This window comes from Larimichthys crocea, chromosome V (genome assembly GCF_000972845.2).
Source record: "Larimichthys crocea isolate SSNF chromosome V, L_crocea_2.0, whole genome shotgun sequence".
Taxonomy (NCBI): Eukaryota; Metazoa; Chordata; class Actinopteri; family Sciaenidae; genus Larimichthys; species Larimichthys crocea.
Window position 1 is genome coordinate 4,717,635 of NC_040015.1, and position 26,537 is coordinate 4,744,171.

The 26,537-nt window shown below is 40.1% G+C and overlaps 1 protein-coding gene and 1 pseudogene across 1 annotated transcript in view; both read left to right on the forward strand.

The window, feature by feature from the left end:
* Positions 1–26,537, forward strand: part of LOC104937281 (synaptic vesicle glycoprotein 2B) — a 28,653-nt gene that overhangs the window by 309 nt on the left and 1,807 nt on the right. The window contains exons 2-3 of the mRNA XM_027278734.1: positions 21,653–22,091; positions 24,605–24,831. Of these exons, the coding sequence (XP_027134535.1) occupies positions 21,856–22,091; positions 24,605–24,831 (463 nt within the window). The 5' untranslated portion in view covers positions 21,653–21,855. The remainder of the gene's footprint in view (positions 1–21,652; positions 22,092–24,604; positions 24,832–26,537) is intronic.
* Positions 15,137–15,254, forward strand: LOC113745786 (uncharacterized; annotated as a pseudogene).

The window sequence follows — 26,537 nt, forward strand, 5'->3', positions numbered from 1 at the left end:
TAGAACATGATCGAATATTCAACATGATTATGTAGTTTTTCTTTTGTTCTCTGGCTTAAATAAGTCAGCGTATTATATACAGTATTATCATGTGGATGTATTTGTTGTCTTGTTGTAAAGTTCCAGACTGAGTGGAATAAATAATCTGCTGTTAAGAGCGCAGGCATCAGCAGCTGTGCCTACACAGACTGAGAAAAAACACTAACAAGGTACAAAGTAAATGGGGACATGAATCTATTGACACCAAGCAGGAAGCAGGAAAGCTCCTACTGGGATTGCTTGCCAACAGCATTATGTAATCAATGCACACACATCTCATGTTACTTTCTTTTTCTCGCAATATGTAGACTTTGTAACAGCCTGAGAATCTGTATGACGGGTTAAGGAGTTGTGTTCTGTTACCGTTGACTCATTTGCTGTCTAATGTGGACTTAACATCAGCAGAGGAACAAGCCGGGCTGTGGTCTCTGGGTCTTTGCTGTCTTCCTCAGCTGAGCTGTTGCAAAGCTTCTTGTTTAGTAATGAGTGCAGAGTCAGAGAAAGTGCACATCTGTCAGCGTTGTAGACATGCCCCAAGCGCATCCTCATTTTGCTACGCAAAAAGGAACACATCTAAATGTTTTAGGATGATGTACAGAAGAACAGAAAAACAAACATCAGAACTTTGTCCAAAGTGTGTCACCATCCAAAATGACCCCATATGGCTCTCTGGGGATGATGATATCTGTCAGCACTTAGTCCACCATTTTGGTTCAGAATTATGTTTACAAGTACAAGACTGGCACAAATGTGTGTCCTAGTGACTTTAGTAAGCAAAGCTTTTGCCCCTCCATCATTACCTCCCCTGAGGTGCCCTTGAACAAGGTTCTTAACCCCAAGTGCTCCAATAGAGCTGCTTTATGGCCAGTACATCAGACTGTGGTTGTGCTGGACAGCTTCCAGGTGTCAATGTACTGCAGGTGTTCCTGAATAAGCATGTAAATATTGTCATTGTTAGCATTAGAGGACGCTGAGATTAGCATTCAGCTACAGAACTTTGCAGCTTCACAGAGCTGCTAGCACAACAGTTTTTAAATCAAAGATGGCTGCTGTCATTTTGCTTGTAAGGGAAGGAAATTGGTACCTAACAATGAGTTTTCTTCATGTTACATACAGTACACTTTACATTATTGCAGACTATTAAAGCACATGTTGTAGATTTGCTTATGTTTTTCTTGTTATTGGGCATTCACTGGTTTTCCTTCATTTATATGCAATATTTTAAAAAAAACCTTCAAAGTCTGCATTTACATTTGCCAAAGTGACATGGTCGTTGCATGCCAATGTATTTACATACATCAATAACACCTGAAAGCTGATGTGATGGATTACTACCTGAGGTAAGTGTCGAGTCCCAGTAAACTGAATTTCACCTGGCAGTGAAATGAATATACAAAAAGGAAAGACATTTAAACTTCAAAGTGTAAAATAGAGGACATGAGGTAAACATGGAAAAACACTGGCATGGTGTCTTATAACCAGCTGATCCAGTGGCTCATATTTGATGATGCTGCTGCACTGTACCTAAAGTGTGTGAGTGTGTGTGTGTCTGACAAGCTGTGTGTGCGTGTGTACGAGGTCTCTTCCTGCTGTGGATAGGAACGTGATGCATTATTAATCTTGTCTAAATGGCTGGGCTGACTGTGAAGCTTTTTCTCCAGATTCCTCTTCTCACATCCATTGCGGCTCTGAGCAGGCCTGTTTTTGTCTTTCAGCTGACACGCTTTATCATATTAGTTTCTCTCCAGAATCAATAAGTTGAAAAGGTTGTCATGAAAACAGACTGGCTGCCAAATAAGAGGTGTAGCCTCTCTGTTAAAGTACAATAAGCTCCAATCCCATTAGGAGAAGAGCATTATCTGTGGCCTTCCCTCTGTAGTCTCTCAGTTCACACACAGTGGAATATAATTTTAAAACGTGTTTCCTCACTCTGTAATGTTTAGACTGAGTTTGGGGAGTGGAATTCGACAGACAATATCTAACCCCATTATATTCATAATGCTTTAGTATGACAATAATCACAACACAATGCATTATAAAGTCATTAGAGGTTCCTCTAAGTGGTCACTGGGTGCTTTCAGTAATTAAATTCCTGATAGGCAGATACAGTATAATACATTACACTCTGGTTATAAGTCACTATAAGAAGGCATTGCTTGCTCTAAAGGTCCAGTGTGTAACATTTGGGAAATGGTATTTAATATCCATAAGTACACTTTCATTAATAAATAAGAACTGTTGTGTTCTTGTTACCTCAGAATGAGCTTTTATATCTACAGTGGGAGTCCACCATGCTGCTACAGAGCAGATAAACCTGATAGATCATCACTTGGATTTAATCTCTTTACTTGCAGAATTGAAATGGTACAACATGGTGGTGCATCACTTTTCAGTGGACATGCATCCAAAGACGCACAGCTCTTAGCACTTATTAACCAATAATAATTATGCATTTTTATTTTTATCAATCATAAACACATATGGGGTAATAACCCAGTATATAAATAGGTTAATAAGGTGAAATAAAAAGATGAATAAAGTAAATATAAAAGTTATTATAGACCAGGTTTAAAATGTGAAACATTTTAAAAAATGAATTAGATGTGGGGGTCCCTGTTCTGTTTGTCTCTCGTCCAAAGGGTCCTCAGACTGAAAGGTTGAAGACCCCTGTTGTATAGTGAAGAATACTGTGCCATTATTCATATGCAGTGTTACCACTTATATTAAAAAATCACTTCAAATAATCAGAAACAAAGTTAGTTGTCTTTCCACTGTTCTAATAATCATCAGTCTGTTGCTGTCTCTCTAATGGCCGACCTCCCTCTCACTTGAGCCCCTCCTGTCCTGGCTTGTCTTTGTTGTCCCCATAGTCACAAATATTCTGTCTCTTCACGCTGTTTTTCTCCGTTGGCCTCTATGTGCTCCTTGGTTCACTGAGTCTGTTGCTGCTCTCACACCTTCTTCTAAGGTTTAACTCGTTACTGCTGGTAATATATTACTATTATTTACTTACCCCCAACACTGAAAACCGGGATAACAAACTATATAAAAACTTCATTTTACATATCTTAAAAAGTAGTAAGTAGTCAGACACATCTCTGTGATCTATCAACCACGTTCCAGAGTGAGTCTGTCAGTCATTTCATGAATGAAAAAACATGTCTGAGGAACGCATGTTAAACTCGGATCATTTAATGGACTTGAGTCTTTCTCACTAAACAGATTTTCCCAGATTTTCTGCACTGGAGTCAGTATGTTCATAAACATATAAATTCTACCACTGAAACACAAGCACTCGCTCAGTATCTATCTATCTATCTATCTATCTATCTATCTATCTATCTATCTGAATCTGCAAAACTGGGTTACTTGGGTCTGCTGGATCAGTGATCCACTGGTCTCTTGAGTCTCTTGAGCCCCCTGTGTTTCCAGCTCTATACTGATTTACTCGTGCAGGATGGATCTGTGGATCTGAATCTGAATCTGTGATACTGATTCTCATCTAAGTCCCAGATAGATAGATAGATAGATAGATAGATAGATAGATAGATAGATGACACAACTTATGGTTTTAATGTGTATATGTGGCCCAGTGTTAGGCAGGTGTGGGTCGGTAAGGATCCAGGTTAATGGAGACTACAGACTCGTTAATCCCGGGTCAGTAAGAGAATCCGGGTGAATGATTCAGATGAATCACGGTTCATATACCACTAGCTACGAGACTGTGGTAACAAGCTAATCACAGCATGAAGCCAAACAAAATGAAAGGACACCAGACACAAAAACGTTCAGTAATATGACACTTTACAACATAATTGTGCCCGAGTCCTGAGGACGAGGAATTTTGGAGATCCTCATGAGGACAAGTAAGTAAAGGTTTTGTTTCAAATTATAATGGACTATGTAGGCTACAGAGCAGGAAATGTGATTCTGGATTACAGGTGTATTGTTTTTGTGAGCTAGAACACCATTTACTATAGCTAGCTGTCCAGATGGACATATAGTATCTATAATGTTAACACTGTGTGTGTTTTCCTGTAAGAGTACTGATCATTATAGCACGGTGAAGTAAATGTACAGGATGTAACATAAACCAAACTATTTTAGTCATTTCAAGAAGTCTGCATTAGTAAGGGGGGACAAAGACAGACATGTTTAAATGGGTCAGGCCCAGTGAAGTAGTATTTTTATTTATTTATATTCATATGTTACAAGGCGGACTGCCAGGAAAAGAGGTGCGAAGAAGGAGAAGAAGAGGAAGGCTGTCTCCAGATATCGCCTCCAGGACCAGGAGGAAGAATGACAGTGATGTGTTGGTGTGTAAGGCATGCCATGTTCCCCTGTGTGTGACTGTGGACGAGAACTGCCATGCATGGGCCTAAACACAAGAAGCTTCAAATCACTTTGAGCACAATCAAAAGAGATGTTTACAATTTTTGTATTTTGTTTCAGTATTATGGTTTGCAGGACTATTTTAAATAAAATAAGTGAAAATTCAAGCTTTGTTTTTTTTGTTTTGTTTTAGTAGTGTATAGAAGTCTTTATTGGATGACACAGTTAGTTGACAATGTACTGGTTCTGGGGATGCTAATACTTGATGATACTGCAAAAAAGGCAGCTATATAAGGGAAAACACAAAGCTTTTTGTAGGTAAGAACACCTCCTCTGTCAGCTTATTGTTAGATTTGATAACATTGGTATGTTTGTTAACAATCTATGTACTTGGGCAATGAATCAGTTCTAAATGTAGTAAACAGAGAAGCAGTCAGTGCTCACGCTCTTTGATGACACAGCTATAGCTGTCAGCATCTGGAGTCAGTGAGCTTTAGTCAACATGGAGCTGCTGGTCACAGCTGTCTGACTTTTACGCCTTTGAGAGTTTCTCTCTACTTCATCTCAACAACATGCTCACTCAGTTTGAAAACCATTAAAGAACAGTCACATTCTTCAATACGACAATCATGACATTCATGAAAATGTAAGAAGTCATAATTCTAACTACTGCAATGAGCACACTTCATGTACCATCCTTTGTTTATATTCTAGCATGCAGATGATGGCAGTGTAATCTGACTGAATTATGTGAGATTTATCATCGTTACCCTCCTTGAATGGAGAATAACAATGATCTTGACCATTCCATACCTCCAGTGTGGCCATGTTTTTTTTAGAAGTTCAGGAGAACTTTTCCTCTTTTGTTGAGGTCTTCTATATTTCCATTTGCAAGACAGCCTATGTAGCTCAGATGACATAATCTCTGCTGCTGGGGATATTAGGCATATTCTTATTTTAGGGCATGCATGTGCTTGTGTGTAATCACTAAGTAAGTATGAAATCAGTCAACCATCAGATCCCGATCTGACCCAACATCTGTTCCAGACATGCCTCCTGTCTTGTACCACTAATTATCTGTCTCGCAAAGAGAGACACAAAGGGAATAGGTTCAAGAAAAAACAGTGTAAGATCAAGAAGGAACAGTGAAAGTTCACACCACACTGCTCAGTTGAAATTTAAAGCATTTCATATTTTATGCTGTTTTATTTGGTGAGGTGGCAACAAACACAGCAAATTAAGAGACATGTAGACATTGATTAAGCTAGCTAACATGGTCCATGTGTGGGGTATGTTTGTATTCGTTAGTGAGAGGATCTCTAAACCTACCGGTTTACCTAACTGAGGACCCAACTCTTTAGTTTTTTTCTTCCAGACTTTTCTCCTTTGCAGAATTCTAACATCTACACCAAAGTGCTTCACAAAGACAGACAGAATGTAATGTGGTCTCGTTTCTTGGACCCTGTTCGAAACTGGGCTGCAGCATTTTGAATGAGTTAACAGGAAATGGTTTGTCTGAGAATGACTAATAATCTGAATACTGTAGTTGAGTAAGTTAAAGTAGTCCAGCCTGGATGACATTAGTGCATGAATGACTCTTTGTAGATCAGCTTTGTAGCTTTGTAGACAGGTTTCTGATTTTGGAGATGGTTCCATGTTACCATGTTTTTTAAAAGCACAACCAATCAGTGATAGAAATATTGCTGATTCATTATCATATTTTCATGTAGTCTGTAAATGGACTTTAGTATTCTCAGGTCATCATTCAGAGGGAGAAGAAGGCATTAAGGCTTTAAAAACTTTACTGACTGAAGACACAGACAGCCGGTGGACTCTGCTATCAGATTATTTATGTGCTTTACTTGGAGAGAGACAGTCAATACAGGCTGATAAAGGTAGGTCAGTCATGTGACAGAGATGGGCCCGATGGGGGACAGACTAACTCGGCCTGTCTAGATTTTAATTTCCTGCTGGCCAGCTGTCAAGAACAAAACACACAATCTAGACAGACACCACATTGCAATAGCAGATACAGAAATCGATTCAATCGAACCTTTGGGCTCCTCAGATGGAGGCAGCTCAATCAGCCAAAATTAAAGCTGCGAGCAGCAATGAGTGGATCTTTTGTGATGATACAGTCAACATCCAAACTAATTCTATACAGATTACTATTTTTCAGCTAATACAAATTAGCAAAAATCCATCATGGTAGACTGTTTGCAGAGCACACAGACCTGGACGCATGTGTCCATTTTCAAGTTACTCAGGCTTTTTAAAAATTGCATGTAAAATACAGTGACACCATGTAGTCGACTGGGCTCATGTTTCTTGAGAAGCACTTGCACATTATTTCTTCTTCAAGTTTCTTCTTGATGAGTTGCATATGCTGTAGACAATTATGTAAAATATCCGTGTAAAGGCGATTCTGAGATTTCTTTCAAAACATTAAATATGTTGTAAAACAGTTGCTGAAAACATGTGAAAAGACCAAACCATATATTACTGAAATGTTGAATTAGATGTTCAAACAGTTTTTCACCAGTTTTCAGTCCAGGATATTGTGGGCAGTCCTAAAAGGTGGCTCGATGACACGCTGAGGCCACCCTGAGTATAATCCCCTCTGCCTATCTAACCCACAACAGTATAAAAGCCTTCAGCGTGTTAGCATCTCCGTATGCTAGTTATTATTCCTGTTTACACGCTCTGCCTTGAAGTACTGCAGATGCATCTTCCCTGGATAAACAGCTTTATTTAAAGTTCACAAACACGATATACACATATATTATTACTGTCATTATTACTACCATATCTGTTACTGTAATCATTTTTATCATTCATTATAATTCATTGTCATTTTATCAGTCATTGTACAATATGTTTGTGTTGATTTGTCCTGTACACGTGACATCCATTGCACGTCTGTCCGTCCTGGGAGAGGGATCCCTCCTCTGTGGCTCTTCCTGAGGTTTCTTCCACCTTTTTTCCCTGTTAAAAGGGTTTTTGTGGGCAAGTTTTTCCTCACTCGAACCGAGGGTCTAAGGACAGAGGGTGTCACTCCCTGTACAGATTGTAAAGCCCTCTGAGGCAAATGTACTTTGTGACTTTGGGCTATACAAATAAAATTGATTTGATTTGATTTGATTTGAAGAGACGAAGAACAAGTGGATTTATTTTGAAAAAGATCTGAAGTTTAAATGTGTCGGTAACAGTACCTTGCTGGACTGCAGGTGTAACCACCCGCTGCAGCAGAGAAACAACCGCAAAGTAACAATTATATTCTGCACTGTTTCACTGAGGTACATGACATTGAGACAGACAGACAGACAGAGTCCCACAAGTGGGAGCTTTTACACCACATATCTCATTCACCCATTCATATATTGATGGCTTTAGCTGCCAACTAAGGTGCCAACTGCTCATCAGTATCAGTATCAGGACACTTAGACATGCAGACTGAAGGTGCCAGGGTTCGAACCGCCGATCCCATATACTGCCTTGTATGCCTTGTGGGCTTGAATTAGTTCAGTTCAGTTCATTCATTTATTTAATGGGAGCATGTACAGTATCAAACATAAACGATTACTTTTGATGTACTGCACCCGAGTTAGCTTCCAGCTACTTTTCATCTGCAGTCCCTTCGGCAGACACAGTTAAAACATAGTAAGCCTCCTGCCGTCACGTTTTTTTCAAGGATTTACCAATGCAGTGGCACATCAGTGGGAGGCCTAATAACAGCAGTCTGTGTTAGAAAGCTCTGTGTGCTTTAAGAGTGACACAGCAGAGGGAGGTATCACGCTCATTCTAGGCATCCCTCTGTCTAGTGCTGGAGGTGCTAACACCTCTAATTCAGAGATGAACATTTTTAACATTTCAGAAAGAAATAATACGTTTCCTGGATTTAACAAGGTTTTTCCTGTAAAGGGTGCTGTCTTCTCTCTCTCCTCTGAGCTGAAGGGGTTTCCATGTGTGCTGAAATGCAAGTTGTAAATTATATATGGTTTAAAACGGAATACAAAGATTTTCATTGGTTACAAACTATGCATTGTTTATTAAGCTGGGTCAAGTTCCTGTTGTTTGACCCAAGCTAAAATTAGAATTACTTGCTCGGTTCGATAGTAGTACTTGGTCTTGGCCCTCACCAAACAGTATATATGGTTAATTCAAAATAATAATTCCATGATAATTCTAATATTTAGATAAAATACTGATAAAATACAGATATGAAAAGCTTCAGTATACAAACATACATAACATACATACAATCATAAATATGCAAACATATGCAATACATAGAGAAATTAGACTGCTGATTAGTTTCTGTAGAAACTCTCTCTGTTTGCCTTTAATAGTTCCGATCGTATATTAACACAAATCACACATTCAGCAGATCTGATAAGAGGAGGACAGTTCCAAACTTTAGGACCTGCAACTAATAAAGCACAGTCACTCTGGATTCAAAATATGTTCCAGGAACAGTAAGGAGGCATTGATCAGTCGATCGAAGTAGTTGAGCAGTGGGTCAATAGTTCTGTCATATTCACAGGGAACAGGCCATACAAGGCCTCGTATGTGATTAATACAATTTTAGTCTTATTGGAAGCCATTGAAGGCGAGAACTGGAGGGATGATGACTAGTGTTTGTTAACAGCTTTAACAGCCCATGTAATGCCCAATTATTGTCCATAATGTCCCATTATGTACTGTAAATGTGAAATTTGTAATGTTATTACAATGATCTTTATCCAGACACAACAGTCCAGAGAGAAAGAGAGACACTGAATGAGGCTGGATCCACCTGAGCAAATAGGACAGGACAGAGTGAAGCTTAGCAAACAGTTGAACAAAGCAGTGGGACATAAACAGAATTGTGCAGAACAAAGTGGAGTAATAAATCCAGTGGCCATCACCCCAACCACTAATGGTGTACTGCTATTAGCCAAATGGAGTAATGGTCTGCCTTCATCAAGAGGCTCAGAGGCAGAAGAAACCACACAACCAGGGCACTTCATTATTCATCACAGTAATCTGTTTTCAAAACTATGATGGCTGATAAACAAAGTGGAAAATCCTTTAGTGTAGCGTCTGTCTTTTCGAGTGGTACATGATTGAATTAAGTACACGTATAACGGTGTGGTCCTGCAGCGATGGCCTGCTATCAAACAGCAGCAGTGCAGCGCAGGTTCAAGTCATTTAAAATGCTGGAATCAAAGCCTCTGCTGCTCTCTCATAAATCTCATTTAGTGCCTTATTTGGCACGTTTGTGGCCAAATGTTTCTGCAGTCCTAATTCATCCACCATGGCTGTGTCCCAGTTTGTACAGGTACCAGTAAATACATCACATCAACTGGGCAAATAAGAACAGTCCTGCAGTGATGTTATGACTCATTTCAGGCAAGAGCCTTATTGAGGTTTTAAGCATTTATTGCGTTACTAATGTGATCATGTGAAAAAATAATATTAGCCTTCAGTTTTTACTGACTGTATCTACGGTTCTACAACCTTCTTTGTTGCCATCTTATTTTTATGGCGCTTTGGTTAGGGAGTTGTTTTTTTTAATAGTAAAAAATGGTGACCTGCCTAGTCATACACTTTCTCATATTACAGCTAAACAGAAGAGCAATTTTCAGAAAACATCATTTTGATCAGCACTGGTCAGTTTGACAGTTTGAACTGTGTTTCATAAGCTGGATGAACTCACTGAGAATGACTTGTCAGTGATAAGGCAGCTGCGCCCTTAAAGATCGTGTAAAGACAATTCCATGTTTTCTTTCAGAACACAATAAATATGCTCTGCCCTCAACATCCCAAAAATCTTCCCAGGATGCCAGAATTTGCACAACAGCTCCATTACTTTATATAAATGAATAATAATAATAATAATAATAATAATAATAATAATAATAATACAGTAATTACAGTAACGTTGGGTGACTTAGTGCACAGTAATGTTTACATTGTGTATTAACATAATCATGTTAGGGTTTCTCATCATTTTCATGTGTGTTATCTAATGTCAGTACATGTAACGTGAGACTGCTCTCGTTTCCTGAGCGGAATCCAGAGGAAAATACACTGGTAACGGGACACGGGACGTCACCCCAAACTCAAAACACATATTTATTTTTACTTTACACAGACTTTAAGCATACCCTGCTTTATCATCTATTTGACTCTAAATTATATATATTATTACTCTATATTTTAGAAACGTCATGCTGTGTGGAATGAGACTTGAAACCAGAGATTAAGACCATTAACTCAGGAGGAAACAGTTCACTGAGGTCATAAATTAAATCGACTCCCTGTGAAACTCAATACAATCTTTTTTGGCACTTCTTCTCAACTTCTCAATATTTTAAAGATTTAGGTCTTTAGTAGTAGCTGGTGGACTTGAGACTGAGTACTACAGACAGGACAGAGAAGTGAGAAAGTACTGAGAGATTGTTGGTTTAGGTCTTTTCATGTGATTTGTTAACAACACTATAGAAAGTTCAGTTGAATAAGCTTCATACTGTAAACAGATTTAATCAAATCGATTTGTAATGCTCATAACTCAATTCCCACAGTTTGTGTGTGTCAGGACAAGGAAGAGAGCAAGAAAGTAAGCAGTTGATCGCACAGCAGGATGAGTCGCTCAAACAGAAAGATGGTCATTTTATGGAAATGGATTCTATTATGGCCGGCGAGAGGCTTAGAGGAGAGGAGAGCAAAGACAAATGGAAAGACTACTAAATGAGCAAGTGAGTGTAATGGAGGCCAAGAACCCAGATGCAATTTGGACAGAACAGAGGAGCCAGGAGCACCACAGAATCGAGCTTTAACTGGTTCAGACAGCTCAGAGCAAAAAAGTCTTTCTTCTCTCTGTCCTCTGTCCTCCAGTCTGTCCAACACTGACACAAAGTCATGTTTTCAGTATTTTCAGGTATTCTTCATGGTATTTTAGAGTTTCTCATTTCCTGATAAACCATATAAAGTTGTTGATGATGTCATCCTGCACTCGGGGGCGTGTACTAATTTTTCATCCAATCAAACGCTGTCTCTCTTCTGACACCACCGGAGTGGAGTGCTTCCTGTTTGATCCAATCTATGAGTGATGGTGAGGGCTGCTGCAGTCATCTATGGCCGGGCCTCACTGATTACTGTACAAAAGCACAACTTTAGAACTTTATTCAGTAATTTTGGTCAAACTGGGTCATATAAAAGTGTATATATTTTGTACAAAATATATTTTTGCAGTTTCAACTCTCTGTTTCCTGATGGACAGACAGCTTTAGCCTAATAATTAGTACAAAGTGTCATACTGCTAATCAGTGTAGTGGGTAACACATTACAAAGAGTACTCTAATTACTTTTTTCGTGTAACGTAACACGTTAGTTTTGTGCGTTAAGTAATCAGTTTTGTTTTTTTTAAGTAGTCTTTTTCCAGTACTGTGCCACCTGCGGATGTGTCAGCGGAGGCGCAGCACTGTGATGATGCGTCTGTGCCCTGGGAATCTCGTTCTTACTTCTCAGAGAAATCGGCCAACGGACAGACATTTTGAAAATCCTCTTCTGCTACGTTTTAATCACTTTGAAGAGTAAATGGAAGTGGACGATGGTAGTGAATGTAGGCCTGTGACACTTGAATAGTATTTTCATAGTTCGGCTATTAGGCTATTTGTCATTTGCCTGTGTGCCAGTGAGAGATTTTATTGTTTGTGTTATTCGGCCTGTTATCATTTCTGTTTAATCATTGACTGCTCGTTCATTTCTAAATGGATCTGAATCTGCTACCTATCTGCTACCTCAGATTGTGTTTACTTAAGCGCACTTAAATGCACTTTCATAACTAAGGTAAATGCATGCTCTGTAGGGTTTAAGTCTAGAGATTGACTTGGCCAGTCTAAAACCTTCCACTTCTTACCCCTGATGAACTACTTTGTTGTTTTGTCAGTGTGTTTTGGGTCTGCACTCGGGTTAAAAAGAATTCAGGAGTTACCTCTGTTCTGACTGATCAAAAAATAATGAACTAATAAAACACTATGTGTCATATTGCCGACTGTCTTTCCTGTTATTGTTGTCCTGCAGAGTTAGTTTGTTTGGATGACTGACGTTATTCATTGTCAGGACGTCTCGGTGCATTTAAAGGAGGCTGTATGTGTGGGACTCATAGTAATATTGGCGATATTCATGGACACCCCCCATTCTCAGTTTGTATTCAGTGTGTGCTAGGTTCTCATTTTGTTGTCATTATTTTTATTTATTTGCAATGTGATATTTGTGCAGAAGACCAGCTAATATTTGCGGTAGGTTAAAAGGTGTATCCGACGTATAGCTTAGGCAGAGGCACTATGAGGCAGCTTAAGGGTCCTTTTAGGGTAGTGCAAGAGAGCGGCAATTAATTAATGGACCCCTAGCCAGCCTGCATGTCGTGATGTTGTCGTGCTGATGTGCTTGTGTTTCTGTGTTGACAGTAGGGGTGGGCGATATATCGAATATACTCGATATATCGCGGCTTGTTCTACGTGAGATGTATGAAATGACTATATCGCGACCATCGAGTACTTGTCACGTAAATGTTTTAAGCCGTCTGCATTTAATTCTCGGAGTTTTGCCTGTGTCACTCCTGGTGCTCCTCACAGCACGCAGCACACTGCCCCGCCCACCCAGAAAAATCCCCTGCGCGCATGCGTACTTTTTGTATCAGGTGAGGAGAGAAGTGAAGAGCCCGAGCGAGTTAATTGAAGATGGAGACGGACGACTTGGTTCCGAAGAAAAACAACTGCGGTCACGCCAGCCGTCTCTCGTTTTCGCGTGGTCACGTCAGCCGCTCCAATATTTTCAAGTGCGCCCTTATTGCCGACTTTATGGCAAATACTTTGAGAAAACTGGGAAAGTCAGCGCTAGCTTACTGCAGCGTGTGGACACTTCCGGTTTTCAAAATAAGACGTGGGTGTTAAATTTATTAAAGGTTTATTTATAAAATATGAAGAATGGTTAAAATTTGATTTAAAAAAGTGTGTCTCATAAGCCAAGTATGATCCTGCACTGCTTCAGTGCTCATATGTACATTATGAAATATATTAAAAATTCATAAAAAATATGACAAGTGTTAAAATGCTATAAAAAGAGGTGTGTCTCATACAGCAAGTGTAAATCTACTGTTCTACATTGATTCTGAGCAATTACAATGCTATCAAGGTAATAATGACATTATTATTTATTAGAAATAATACAAAACAACAACAACAAAAATATTGAGATATATATCGTGTATCGTGATATAGCTTAAAAATATCGAGATATTGGTTACAGGCCATATCGTGCAGCCCTAGTTGACAGGTGAGCTAAGAGTATACCATGTGTTGAATATGAAGTTATGACATTAGCGTACAGAGTGTGAAGTAACAAGATTGTGCCGCAAATGTGTGTTTATGTTCGGTTTCCATGGGAATGAAAGTCTGATGAAAACGTGCTTCACCTAATAGGAGTAAATGGCGAATAACGATATCACCTACCTGCTAAAATATGAGTTGTGTGAGCGTGCCAGATATTAGCATTGTGTTAGCTACATGTTTAAGCACAAGTGCATATGTTGTTTAATGTTGGTATGAGAAACGGTGCAAGAGAGCGCCAATTAATTAATGGACCCCCAGCCAGCCTGCATGTCGCGATGTTGTCGTGCTGATGTGCTTGTGTTTCTGTGTTGACAGACAAAAGTAAAGAATCTAAAACTCATGCACGTCTGAGAGTGATCCTTTGTGCTTAAGTGTGCAACAAATGTCTGTGTCAGTTAATGCAACATGTGCGAGGCGCTACAAACGGCTTTTAAAACGCGTTACTTCTATTCATAGGTAACACTGTAATGTAACGGATTACTTTTAATTGATGGTAACGTTGTAACCTAATTAACTACTTTCCAAAGTAACTATACCCAACACTGGTGCTCATTAACTGCTGCTAATCAGCAGCAGAAGTGGGTTCAAGCGCAGCCTCTGAGATCAAACTAACTGTCGAGTAGCTAAACAAACTGACTCAGCTTGGGCATGCCAGGAGCCAACCTGCCAAGAAAACCACCTAAGTAGACCACTGCATTCCCTGTCAGACTGCCACTCCTGGTTTCAAAGGTTGTGTTTGGTCCTAGGTTTGGCCATGTTCACTTGAAGCTCATAGCGCTCGCTGCTGTGCTCATAAGTGGCAATCAATAATCATGACAAGTCACTCCTTATCTGCCTACTTTTACAGAAGACACGTAAAAATAAGAAGTAAACTGAACTCTGTTTCATACAAACATGGGACACAGTTCATTCATGCAGCTACAGCATTCGATATGATTTCTTTATAAACATACAGCTCAAATCGAGAACATAGAAATTTTTGCCCGCTCTACAGCAGCCCTTTAAACACGTTTTCTTCCTTGTGGACTGAAAAAGATAAAAATTTGATCTAATAAAGAAGGTTCCTGGTTCAAACCCCGTCTTTCTGTGTGGAGTTTGCATGCTCTCTCCGTGTCTGCGTGGGTTCTCTCCGGGTACTCTGGCTTCCTCCCACAGTCCAAAGACATGAACCATGACAGGTTAATTGGTTACTCTAAATTGCCTGTATGTGTGAATGGTTGTGGCCTCTGATGAACTGGTGACTTGTCCCGGTGTACCTGGTAATAGGCTGCATCCCCACTGTGACCCCGATGGGGAGAAGTGGTTACAGGTACTTTTCAATTAATTTCAAAATTATTTAAACATTTGAACATGAACTTAAGCATCAATTATCATTTCAATTATTATTTGCTTACAGCCATGCCACCCTTAATAGCCCCGATCTCGTCTGATCTCAAAGCTAAGCAGGGCCAGGCCTGGTTAGTACTTGGATGGGTGACCGCCTGGGAATACCAGGTGCTGTAAGTTGGTGCAGCTGTGGCTCGGATGCAGAGCGGGTCGTCCACTAATTAGAAGATCAGCGCTTCAACCTCCTCCAATCTGCATGTCGAAGTGTTCTTGGGCCTGTCCTACTAAACCCCCAAAGGCGCCATTGGTGTGTGAATGTGTATGAATGGTTAAAACTGATGAGCAGTTGGCACCTTGCACGGCAGCCAATGCCATCAGTGTGTGAATGAGTGGTCGGAAGACTAGAAAGGCACTATATAAGTACAGTCCGTTTACCATTTCCACTGCTGTCTCTTTATATGTACAGAATTGGTGATAGGTTGAAGCACACTGACACGTTGTGAAGCACAAACCTATAAAAGTGCGTTTGGGATGTGAGGCCTAACCACATGCAAACACTAACTTCTGTCTACAGCATGGAACAGTACAGTGAACTGTGACTTGTCTTGTCTGAATAGTCACATGGCTTTCTGTTTAGACTGTGTGTCATGTTGACTGTTCTGAAGGCGATAAAGGAAATTACATTAAGACATTAACTGAGAGCAGAGACGCCTCACTGAAGAATCATTTCTCGTATCTGTGTCACATGGGTTTAGCCACTGTCATCTCCACAGATGATCTGAACTAAAACTAAAGAACTTTCTGGTTCTTCTCTGGTACAGCACATCTTTGCTGACACACATGAATCTCTGAAATCCCTAAAACACACTATATTAACAACTTCAAATGTAGAGAAGATACAGTTGGCGCATTAAGGCTAATGTTGGGCATATGAATAGATTTAATCAAATAGATGTATTCGACTTTATTATCTTAAATGTTAGAGTTCATTGATTCTTTTTCAGAATGTTGATTTGGGATTTAGTTCTATGATGGCAGCCATCCTTCCCCACGTATAACTGAATAAGAAAATAACTGTAAGGTTTGGAAGTGAAGTTAATTCATATTTGAGCTGTAAGGCTCAGAAGTTGAGTTAATTTACTAAAAATGCATTTGCACTGGTTACACAGTTAACTATTGACATATTTATGTTACACATTTATTATTTACATATTTACATGTTCAAATATTTACAACTGCATCTTTAGGACAGTCAGGATATTCTGTTGAATCTGCCTCCCTGATTCCCTCACATTTACCTCAGTCAAGTCCTAGCTTCTGGTTGGTTAGTTCAGTTATGTGAGAAGTCCCAACAAGGAAGTGAAGTTGTTGGAGTGTGGAATGGAAGAAAGTTATCTGTCTCCATCCTGCTGTTTGTTCTTACAAAGAGTGATCCAACCCTCACGTCACATAAATAATATCTCACGCTAACATTAAGATGTGTCTAGTACTTGGGCAACAGTAGCATCAGTTTCTGATACCATTGACTTTTTGCAAACAGCCCTGAACATTGTGTAATGTCCTTATTTTAATGTGAATATCAGCAGAAGAAGGCTAGCTCTATCTTCCTGATGTTGGACCTAATGCTAAGCTACAGTAATCACCTCCTGGCTCCAGCTCAACACTTTACACACAGGCATGAGACTAATACTAACCTTCTTCAAGTTCTAAACAAGAAAGGAAACAAGCATATTTCCCAAAATCTCTCTTTAATTGACCCTTCTACGTATAAATATTTTGCATACAGCCTCACTTTGATGATGACTCACAAGATATAGCTGTAATCTGTATACTGGCCTTAAGGATTAAGTAAAGTGAAACAGTGTTCATAAAAGGTAGAAATGTATATCAGAGTAGAAGCTTGGATCCAGTAAATTATACCATGGGCTAACATGAATCTTCCCCTGATAATGTGCCTCTATCAAAATCATGTTCTGGGATAGAGACCAGGAATAATTAAAGGCAGGATGCTACAAGCACACACCTCCAGGAAGTCCACGGGCCACCACCTGGTCGATATGCTGTATGCATTAATCAGACAGAAAGAGACACAGAGGCTCTGAGACATGGTGCTGGAGAGCTACCATCAGGGAACACAACATGGGTCGAAGGTCTCCATGATTCATGTGCTTTCACCACTGTGTTTTTTTTTAACACACTGCTGTGTGCATAGGCCTTGTGAGGCTGGTGGGTGTGTGTTCTGCAGTGTTGTCAACATGATGAAGATGACTACCTCTTTGCTATCATAGCATTTTATACAATGAAATGAGATCAATTAAAACTATTTCTGCAGCACTGCGCTGCATCTCAAAATTGTAATGCAACGTCATGATCCATGGTTTACTGCTGGTGTACGATGGGGTGCACTGGGCTGGCATGCTGAGTCAACCCAGGCCCATTTTTTATTCCGAGTCTGTCCTATGCACGCACAGAGAATATGTGCCTTGCTGAGCTGTGGGTGTAACTTGGCAGTGGCACTGACTGCCTTCCTGGCTGAGAAAAGCATCCATATGGTGGACATGACCCAGTCACCTGTAAGACAACACGAACAGGAAGGAAGACTGAGGGATCTATTTTCATGTCAGTGCGGGGCTCACTGTGCAGTATCACGCCAGCAAACAGGACTTTTCCTGAGGAGCACTGAGGATATTCTCTTGACTGCACCGGTTTGATGTCTTGGTTACCACGCACCTCAGTGGGATGTGAGGCACAGTAGACGAGGTGGCAATGCCAGTCCACTGTTTCCAGCATGTCTTGCACAGTCTGCCTCTAGACTTTAACCCCTAACAGCTCAGTGCACTTGTGTTCGATAATATATTGGTTTATAGGGTGAGGGCACACACATGTCTCTAAAATCACATAAAAATCTATTCATAACCCGTCATGTTTTTCATTTTGCTCTTTAACTTTATGATTTGTGATCAAAGATAAAAAAGTGCTAATGCCGCAGAATACAGATGAATGAATTCATCTTCTCTTGCTCTCATAGTTAGCAGCCTACACTGACGTTATAACTTTCCTCTGATGCATCACTTTATCAATTTAAAGGAAGCACGTGTCAGTTTTGTCTGCATCCCTAATTAGAGTAATGTCACACAGATCCTCTGCATACAGTTTGTGCAACAATCACACATGTTCCATCAATTACTTTACAGTTTCCGTTGCAGTGTAAATCAAAAGGTGTGCTGCAGACACACTGGCAGTTCACATAGTCTCATAAAAAATAAAAAAAATCACAGATCAATTCAACCTTCCTCGTCCTCTCATGAAACCCTCAGGACCTGTGAAGTGTTGCCTGCATTTTAAATTAGACCTCTGATTATAGATGGATGTGATGAGCGACATGATGTGAGTGAGACTGTTAGCCTTAAATTATGAATTATCTTCATACATATAAATTATTTAAGGCGCACTGCACCATCTGAATATGAGAAATGTCTTATGTCAAATGATGTCATCAGGGTAATCTCGATATTGAAGAGAGACTACCCAAAGTGTGACATTATGAACCAGTCAGCCTCTTGATATCCCTGTAATCCACGTTGAGCTGAATTCAGTGATCAATGATACGTGTATTTCTTAATGATACTTAGCTTTCACAGTAAACTGACACTGGGCTCTATTTCTGTGGTTAAACGTGCCCTGCACACAAGGTGCAGTCAAGGGCATCCACTTCTTGGTTGTTTTGTTGCATGGTACCTGCATCACAGTAGAGAGGAATATGATGTTTTCCTTTTCTTTTGGAAGCCATGCACACTGCAATGTGACACCTCAGTTTGGATTTCAGGTTCAGTTTGGATTTAATTATAGAGTCCGTCTGCCAGCAAAGCTTCTCATAAATATCTCAATGACTACTAGCTATCAGCAACAGATATTAACACCACCTGGACGTTGACATTTGTGATGTGTGGAGGTTTTTCAGTCATCCAGGTCATCTTTCTTCGAGACGGGTAAAATCTGAGGCGATGTAGATCTGTGAAGATGCTTGATCTCTCATCTAAGAGTTCTGAATGACTGATGGGAGACCCCAGTTTATAGCTTAGGTGCATTGACCAGGCCATAGTTTCCACTTGGTTGATTAGTGGTCCTTGTCTTTGTGACTGTTGAGGTCTTGTGTGAACAACAGTCACAAAAGTACTGAGTGATATGAGTAATTTTTAGGATGCTAACATGCTATGATGAACAAGGTAAACAACATGCCTGCTAAAAATGAGCATGTTAGCATTGTCATTGTGACCACACTGAGGTTAGCACTAAACTCGAAGCGCTGCGGTGCCAACATACAGCCTCACAGAGCCAAGTAGCATGGCGCTAGACCAGGGATGTCTAAAGTATGGCCTGGGGGCCAATCACGGCCCACGGTCAGATTTCATGTGACCTGCAGCTTCGTTTTTTATAATATATTATTTATGGCCTGCTAGGATTGTCAGATACTGTGTGGCTGGAAGATTTGGCTTTTTTGGTTGACTGTCATAAGGAAGCATTTGAACCTTTTAGGATGTAACTGCTGCTGTTATATATCTGTAGATGTGACCCAAAATATGACTTTCTGAATGATTTTGTTACAGAGCAAGAGTGATACATTTTAAACCTAAATGTTAACAGACTTTGCATCACTCATAATAAGTCATGTTTAAAATGAACATGAGGTTCAGATCTGAATCAACTTCATGCAAGTTTAACGTGTTCATACAATTTATTCTTTGTTATCTGACTCCAGATGTCAAAGAAAGGCAGAACTGGTTTTGGATTTGTTCACACCTGATTGGTTTAGATTAGGTTACATTGTCATTAAAAAAAAAAAAAGATAATTGTGACAATGAAAACAAAATTGTTATAGACCAATGCATTTGTATGAAACTTGTATTGGTATTTTTTTCATATTGGCCCCCGGGCATCTTCACATTGTCAAATCTGGCCCTCTTTAGAAGAAGTTTGGACAGCCCTGCTCTAGACTCTCATTTCACTCACAGGCTTTTCTATGTTTTCTGTGCTTGTTGATAATGTGCCCACCTTCTACCACAGTGTGTGCTGCGTGTCCAACAGATTGATAACAGTAATATGTGATTTGCCATGCCTAATAAATTCCTCCAAAACTACTCACTACACACTACTATTCAATGTTTAGTAAAGATCAGTTAGAGGAGTTATGAGGTGGGTCCGTAGCATGGGGCAGGTTTTACTTTAATACCCATCAACTCATGAAGATTTAAAACTCTATGGGTTTGATCAATTCATAGTTAGTCCTTTATAGTCCTTTATTCAATATACAAGTTATTGTTGTTGGTAAATTGACAGAAATTGAATTGGAAACTTTTGATAATTATTTTCATTAAGTTAAATGTTTCATGTCAAAACATTTCATGGTTCCAGATTCATTGCTTTTTCCTTTTAATGATTTGAATACTTTGATGCATTTGTAATAATTTTGAGGTTTGGACGAAACAATCCAGCACAATACAAAATCGTTCTAAATGAGCTCCACCTCAACAACTCCAGCACCATCATTTTAAAGGTGTTCATCCAGCAATGGATAACCAGCCTGGTATAAAGGTTCTTGTTGTCACATATAGAGCTCTGCAGGGTCTCAGATATGCCCCATCCTTTATATCACCATGAGGCCATTTAGTTTTCTGACTAGGCCCTACTGATTGTTCCTCGTGCTCGACGGAAAACTAAAGTTGATCGTGTCTTTGAAAACACACACTGTAGACTTACGTTCTGTTGCTTATGTTTATTGTTTGCATCTTTAATATTGTTATATTTTGCTTTGTAAAGCACTGTGTAATCCTGCTCTGTGAAAGGATATGATTACTCTTACATTTAGCTCACCTCATTTGCAAAGTCTCTTAAATTGTGCAGCTTGACTTCATTATGAAATCAACATCAGCCACAGAAGAGTTGCAGACTTAACAGTAAATACTGACCCACAGATGGCTGCTCCGAATACATTTTAGGTGAAGTATTCCTTATTGCATGCAGCCAACAATTAAAATTGTACAACTATGTCACACTTTCAGCATCATAAAATTAAACTCACAGACCACAACTGAATGATGTGCATCAGAGGGGATTTAAAAAAATAAGTGCGTATACTAAGTACAGCTGTGTGTACCTGCACTACACTGCAACAGTCAGATTTGACCCATGACAGGTGCTTGGTCTGCTGACTCTATCTGTGCATGTGCCTGATCTGCCTTCAGAAAATCCATGGAAGAATTATTTTCTTAATGCAGCATTTAAAACTGACATCGATTTGACTGAACATAATTGTTCATGCGTGTGTGTTGAAGATAGAACTGGTCTGTTTGGTTCCACAATGATGAGATGGTTGTGGGGAAGACTTTCCTTCTCCTGCTAAGAAGCATGAGCACAAATAATATACAGCTCTGTGAAAACAGTCCAACATCGAGGTCAACGATTGAAACACAAAAACATTCATGAATTCATGTCTGGAAAACTGTAAGACATGCATGCATAATTATGCTTTTTCTTTTGACAATGAACTGACCATTTTCTGTTTGTCTTTCTGTTGTCAGGAGTGAAAACTGAAGACAAGATCTGAAGACTCTGAAACCACCACCAGCACCACAACCACCAAGCCCAGAACATACATCAGTATTTTGATGTTAGATGTATTCACTTTAAAGGCCAGTGCAACGCTGTCACTGTAACTTATGACCGTGACACTTCTCAAAAATTCTTTCTGAAATTTAACACCAGTCAGAACTAGTAAGCCAAGATGGCTGACCCCTACCAAAACAATGTATACCATCAAGGAGGGGGTGACAGGTATGGGACCTACGGAGAAGGCGGTGGCCATGATGGATATGGTTACCAGACTGACTACCCTCCTCAGGAAGAGGACGCAGCGAGTGACGTGACCGAAGGACACGATGAAGAGGATCAGATGTACGAAGGAGAGTATCAAGGCATACCACATCCTGATGAGGTGAAGGCTGCACAGAGAGCCGCACGGTGAGACACAGGATGTTTGTTCTTCTTGTGGTGCAAATGTACCAGATACCGTAAAGAAATGTGCAACAGTATGTGTGCAGACTTCACTCACTCAGCTTTCTCAGACACCAACATTTTCGTAACCTTCACATACAGCAGATGTATAGTGCAGCTGCTGTGCCAAACATGTTGGTGTTTTGCTCTCGGTAAAACGTTCTAAATTGCTTTTAGAAGAAGACAACAACACTCTCCCCAACCTGATTTGACTGTGCTGGACCCCTCAGGTCACGATCTTTAACCTTCAGATCTCAACTTAGTCATGAACCCCCTTTAATGCCTCATCTTCAAGGACCATGGAGGTTTTGTATTTTTAATCCTATGCTAAAAAATAGGCTTGATGGTGCAGTGGTTAGCACTGTCACCTCGCTGCAAGAAAGTTCCTTCTCCAACTCAAACTAGCTCTAGCCAATTACTGATGTCAGTTTTATTGATCTAATAATATAATAATGTTGCTATATCAGTTACATAAGAACTCTTGATACTTATATATGAATATATTTTTTGCTGATGATACTTTAGTACTTCTGCTAAAGTAGGATTTAGTATTTTCAATGTATGGACTTTTACTGTACTAGCCCCCTGTATCAGAGTGCAACCCCACTGTGGTAAATATGGACAGCTATACACGTGTAGTTGTTCTGATTAAATTACTTGTAATCAGAAACAAGCAAGTCAGAAGCCCAGCTCGGCTCTGTGGTCCAAAACGCCTGTGGTACAACCACTAACACTCCCCCAGTACTCTTAGCTGACAGTCCTGGCTGAGCTAACATTATCTAACAGCAGCTACAGTTGGCAGCAGTTTACTTCACTGTCCATCAGGAAAATCTGTAAATCACAGAGAGTTGATGCAGAGCAGCCGGAGGACATCAGAGGGGAAACCAGAAAACATTTTCTCCATAAAATATGATCCAGTTTCACCAGAATCACTCAAATAGTTGGTGGTGTGTGACTGTGAAGTGTTACATACTTTTTCTGGGTGATTGTACCTGAAACAAAAAGTTACATAACTGTAGAACAGATGTACAAATGTCAGTATAGCAGCAACATGATTTAAAATCTGTTAATGGTAGAAAAGTTATACTGTTGATTAAAGTAAAAGATCTGCATACTTCCTTCACCACCTGCTCGGTTTAGAAATGTGAATATATATCTCCAGGCAGCCTTGGCTTCTATTCACTGTTGTATAATGCAGACTGCTGACTTGTGTAATCCATCACAGTGAACACCAAGTCTGCATTCGTGTTTGTTGCATTAACATTATGAGGTAATGCAGTGCAGCCTTTTTAAATCATGCCACACTTTAATTCCATTAACACTTAAAGATCACGCTGATTGATGACGCATCTCAAGTATGTTTCTGATAATTGAGTTTCCAATCCTCCACTATTATACTAAATCTAAAGAGGCTTTAAGTAGTGTGTTCACACTGGAAATGCATTAGACAAAGACAATGATGATACTACACATAGCTGCAAAAAGGTAAATTGAAGATGGTAAGCTCTGGAAAGTTCTAGGAAAACAACAACTAGGGATGAAGTCATGTCCCCTGTCTCTGGTTTCTCTTGCTCTTTGCTCACATTTCAAAACATGTTTGAAAACTGTTGTAGGGTCTGTGACAACTCACAAGGAGGTGAGGACTGACGGGCAGAGCGTGGGTTTTACGGTCAGATCAGAGAAATTTGTCTGAGACTGAAAAGTTGTGGCGAATGTCTTGTAAACTGCACTACTAATCACTTGTGGATACAAATAATGATGAAAACTGAAGCATTAAAAAAGATCCTGTTGTGTGCAGGTTTGTTCCCAGCATGCACTGGGGCTACAGACACAGATGTATTGTCTTTTACAGTATTACAAGTGACTACTGACCACTAGTGACCACAGTTTTTCATTATCTCCTTACTATACAGGCACACAAGCTTAAAGTATAGGAAGAGGTGATTGATCGATGATTGACAGGTGATTGACAGTACATGATGGTCAATAAAGAATACAAAATGTACATGCACCTACAATTATGTCTACCACTACTTTTTTGCTCCACCTGATTAGAAGTGGCATCATGATAATTAAGATTCTATGAGTAGGAATGAGCGTACACGTGAGTAATAATAATACAACTGCAGTCTGCATGATTGATAGCTGGCCCCTGGTCTGATTCTTTGTCTAACAATCTTCTCTCTGTCACACTGAAGGAAACAAAGATGAAACAGCTAGTGTAGATATACCAGTCTTCCACTGCAGAACAGTAGAATTTAACTGTCACTCCCTCCACTTTCTTTTCTTATAACCATGACTCTAGGATTTTCCACAATGGTTAGATCAGACTTTCAGCGATATCTGTTCCCTAACACAAATTCATCTTATCTTCCATTTTAAGGGCATTTAATCTTAATCTTGGGAAGAACAGGTTCTCACTGTGAAACACATCTACATTTCTCACCATTTTTATGACTTCATCTCTTTCTGTGTCCCAGGGCTAAAACCCGAGCAGCTGGCAGTGCAGTCTCTGAACTGGAGGAGTTATCTGAGCAATACGAGGACATCATGGAGGACTGTGGCCACGGAAAGTTCCAGTGGACTCTCTTCATAGTGTTGGGCCTGGCTCTGATGGCAGATGGAGTTGAATGTTTTGTGGTGGCGTTCGTTCTACCATCTGCAGAAAAAGATCTGTGTCTGTCCAATGCAGAGAAAGGAATGTTGGGTAAGGGCTTTAATGATTTATTGATGCTTACAGCATGGATTCTTGGTGAGTGTTTTTCTGTGGTCAGGTCTGTGCTGCTGTCAGTACAGAAGAATTTGTGATGTAGGGATGCATTGATTTTCTGTGGTGGTCGGTCTTAGCTCTCCCGAACAGAAATACAAAGCTGCCTCTAAATTCTTCAGAGGGTTTGACAGAGAAAAACAAGTTGTAATGAATTCTTCATTAGCTGAGGGGCCGTTCAGCTGATCGGATCAAAGCTTTAAACTAGACATGATGACTTGGATCCAGCCTATGTGGCTGATATTTAGCAGATAACATAGCAACCTACTTTAGTTGAATGGTATCTGCTATGCATCTAAAATGTGAAGTAAATCTTTAAGATGAGCGGGAGAGGAGAAGAAGGGGGGAGGAAAAAGACAAAGACGAGGAGTTAGAGGAGAGGAGGTGAAAAAAGAGGTGAGGAGACAGGAACTGAAGAGTAAAGAAGAGGGCAAAAATCAGAACACAGAAAAAAGAGAACAGGTGGGAAAGGGGGAAAAGAAGAGTGGAAAGGGGAGGGTAAAAAGGAGGAGATACTGTATGAAGAATAAGAAAAGAGGGGACTAGATGGAAGGAAAAAGAGAGAAGAGAAAAAAATAGCAGATGAGTGAAGTGAAGGAAAGAGAAGGAAGGAAAGGAAGAATAAGAGTAAAACTGAGTAGTGGCCTCTGTTGACCTCTGCTGGTCAGATTAAACTGTGTCATGAACATAGAAACATTAACTACATCTACACGTGAGGCTGGGCAGACCCCCTTCTTTCCACAAGTCTGCAACCAACAGACTCAGACAAGCAGGAGACAGGGTGGAGGCTGCAGCAGAGAAGCCAAGTTTCCAACTTTCTCTCTTTTCTCACCATCTGTCCATCAGAGGGTTACCCTTATCTGGAATACACACACACACACACACACACACACACACACACACACACACACACACACACACACACACAATATTTTGACATATTGTGGCTATTGTTTTGCTGTCTTGGGAGTAAGACAGAGAAACTGAACTGATTCTGATCAATTCCTGAAGTGCTGAGGGGAAAAGATCAGACCTACAGACTGATAGATTATGCTTTCAGATATTCAATATTCTGCATCTGTGTCTCCTCCTCCTACACTATCTTCCTCTTGGGTTTTGTTCTACTTATTCTCCCCCAACATACCTTGGTTAGGTCCAGAGGCAGCAGTGTTTTCACCAAGACTCTGTGTCTGTGTTTGTGTTCTGAGTCAGCAGACACAGCCGGAGTAATTGATTCTCTCTGTCCTGACCTTGGAAAGAGCCGCACAGCATTTCAGTGATGCCCCATATTTCAGGGACGCACTTAAAGAAATATGCATTATAGCTATCTATAGTATGGCTAGTGCAGGAGGTTGACTGTTTTGAAAGTTGTCATGTCCATGTCCAGATGGGGTTTTATTTTCTGAAACCAAATGTGACTGGTCACGCAGTCATCTCTCCCCTGTTGCACGGCCATCTGCATAATGAGAGTGTGATGTTGTCAGCGTGTGTGTCTCTGGCACCAGGTACTGCAGGCCTTGGCAGAAAAATGCTGCTCATCAAGGTCTTGAAATTTTACGGCCAAAATGAGCTGAGCTACGCAGTTTTCTCCCTCAATACCTCGGTATATGATAGTTAAGCTGACTGAAAGAGAAATGCCAGGCCTT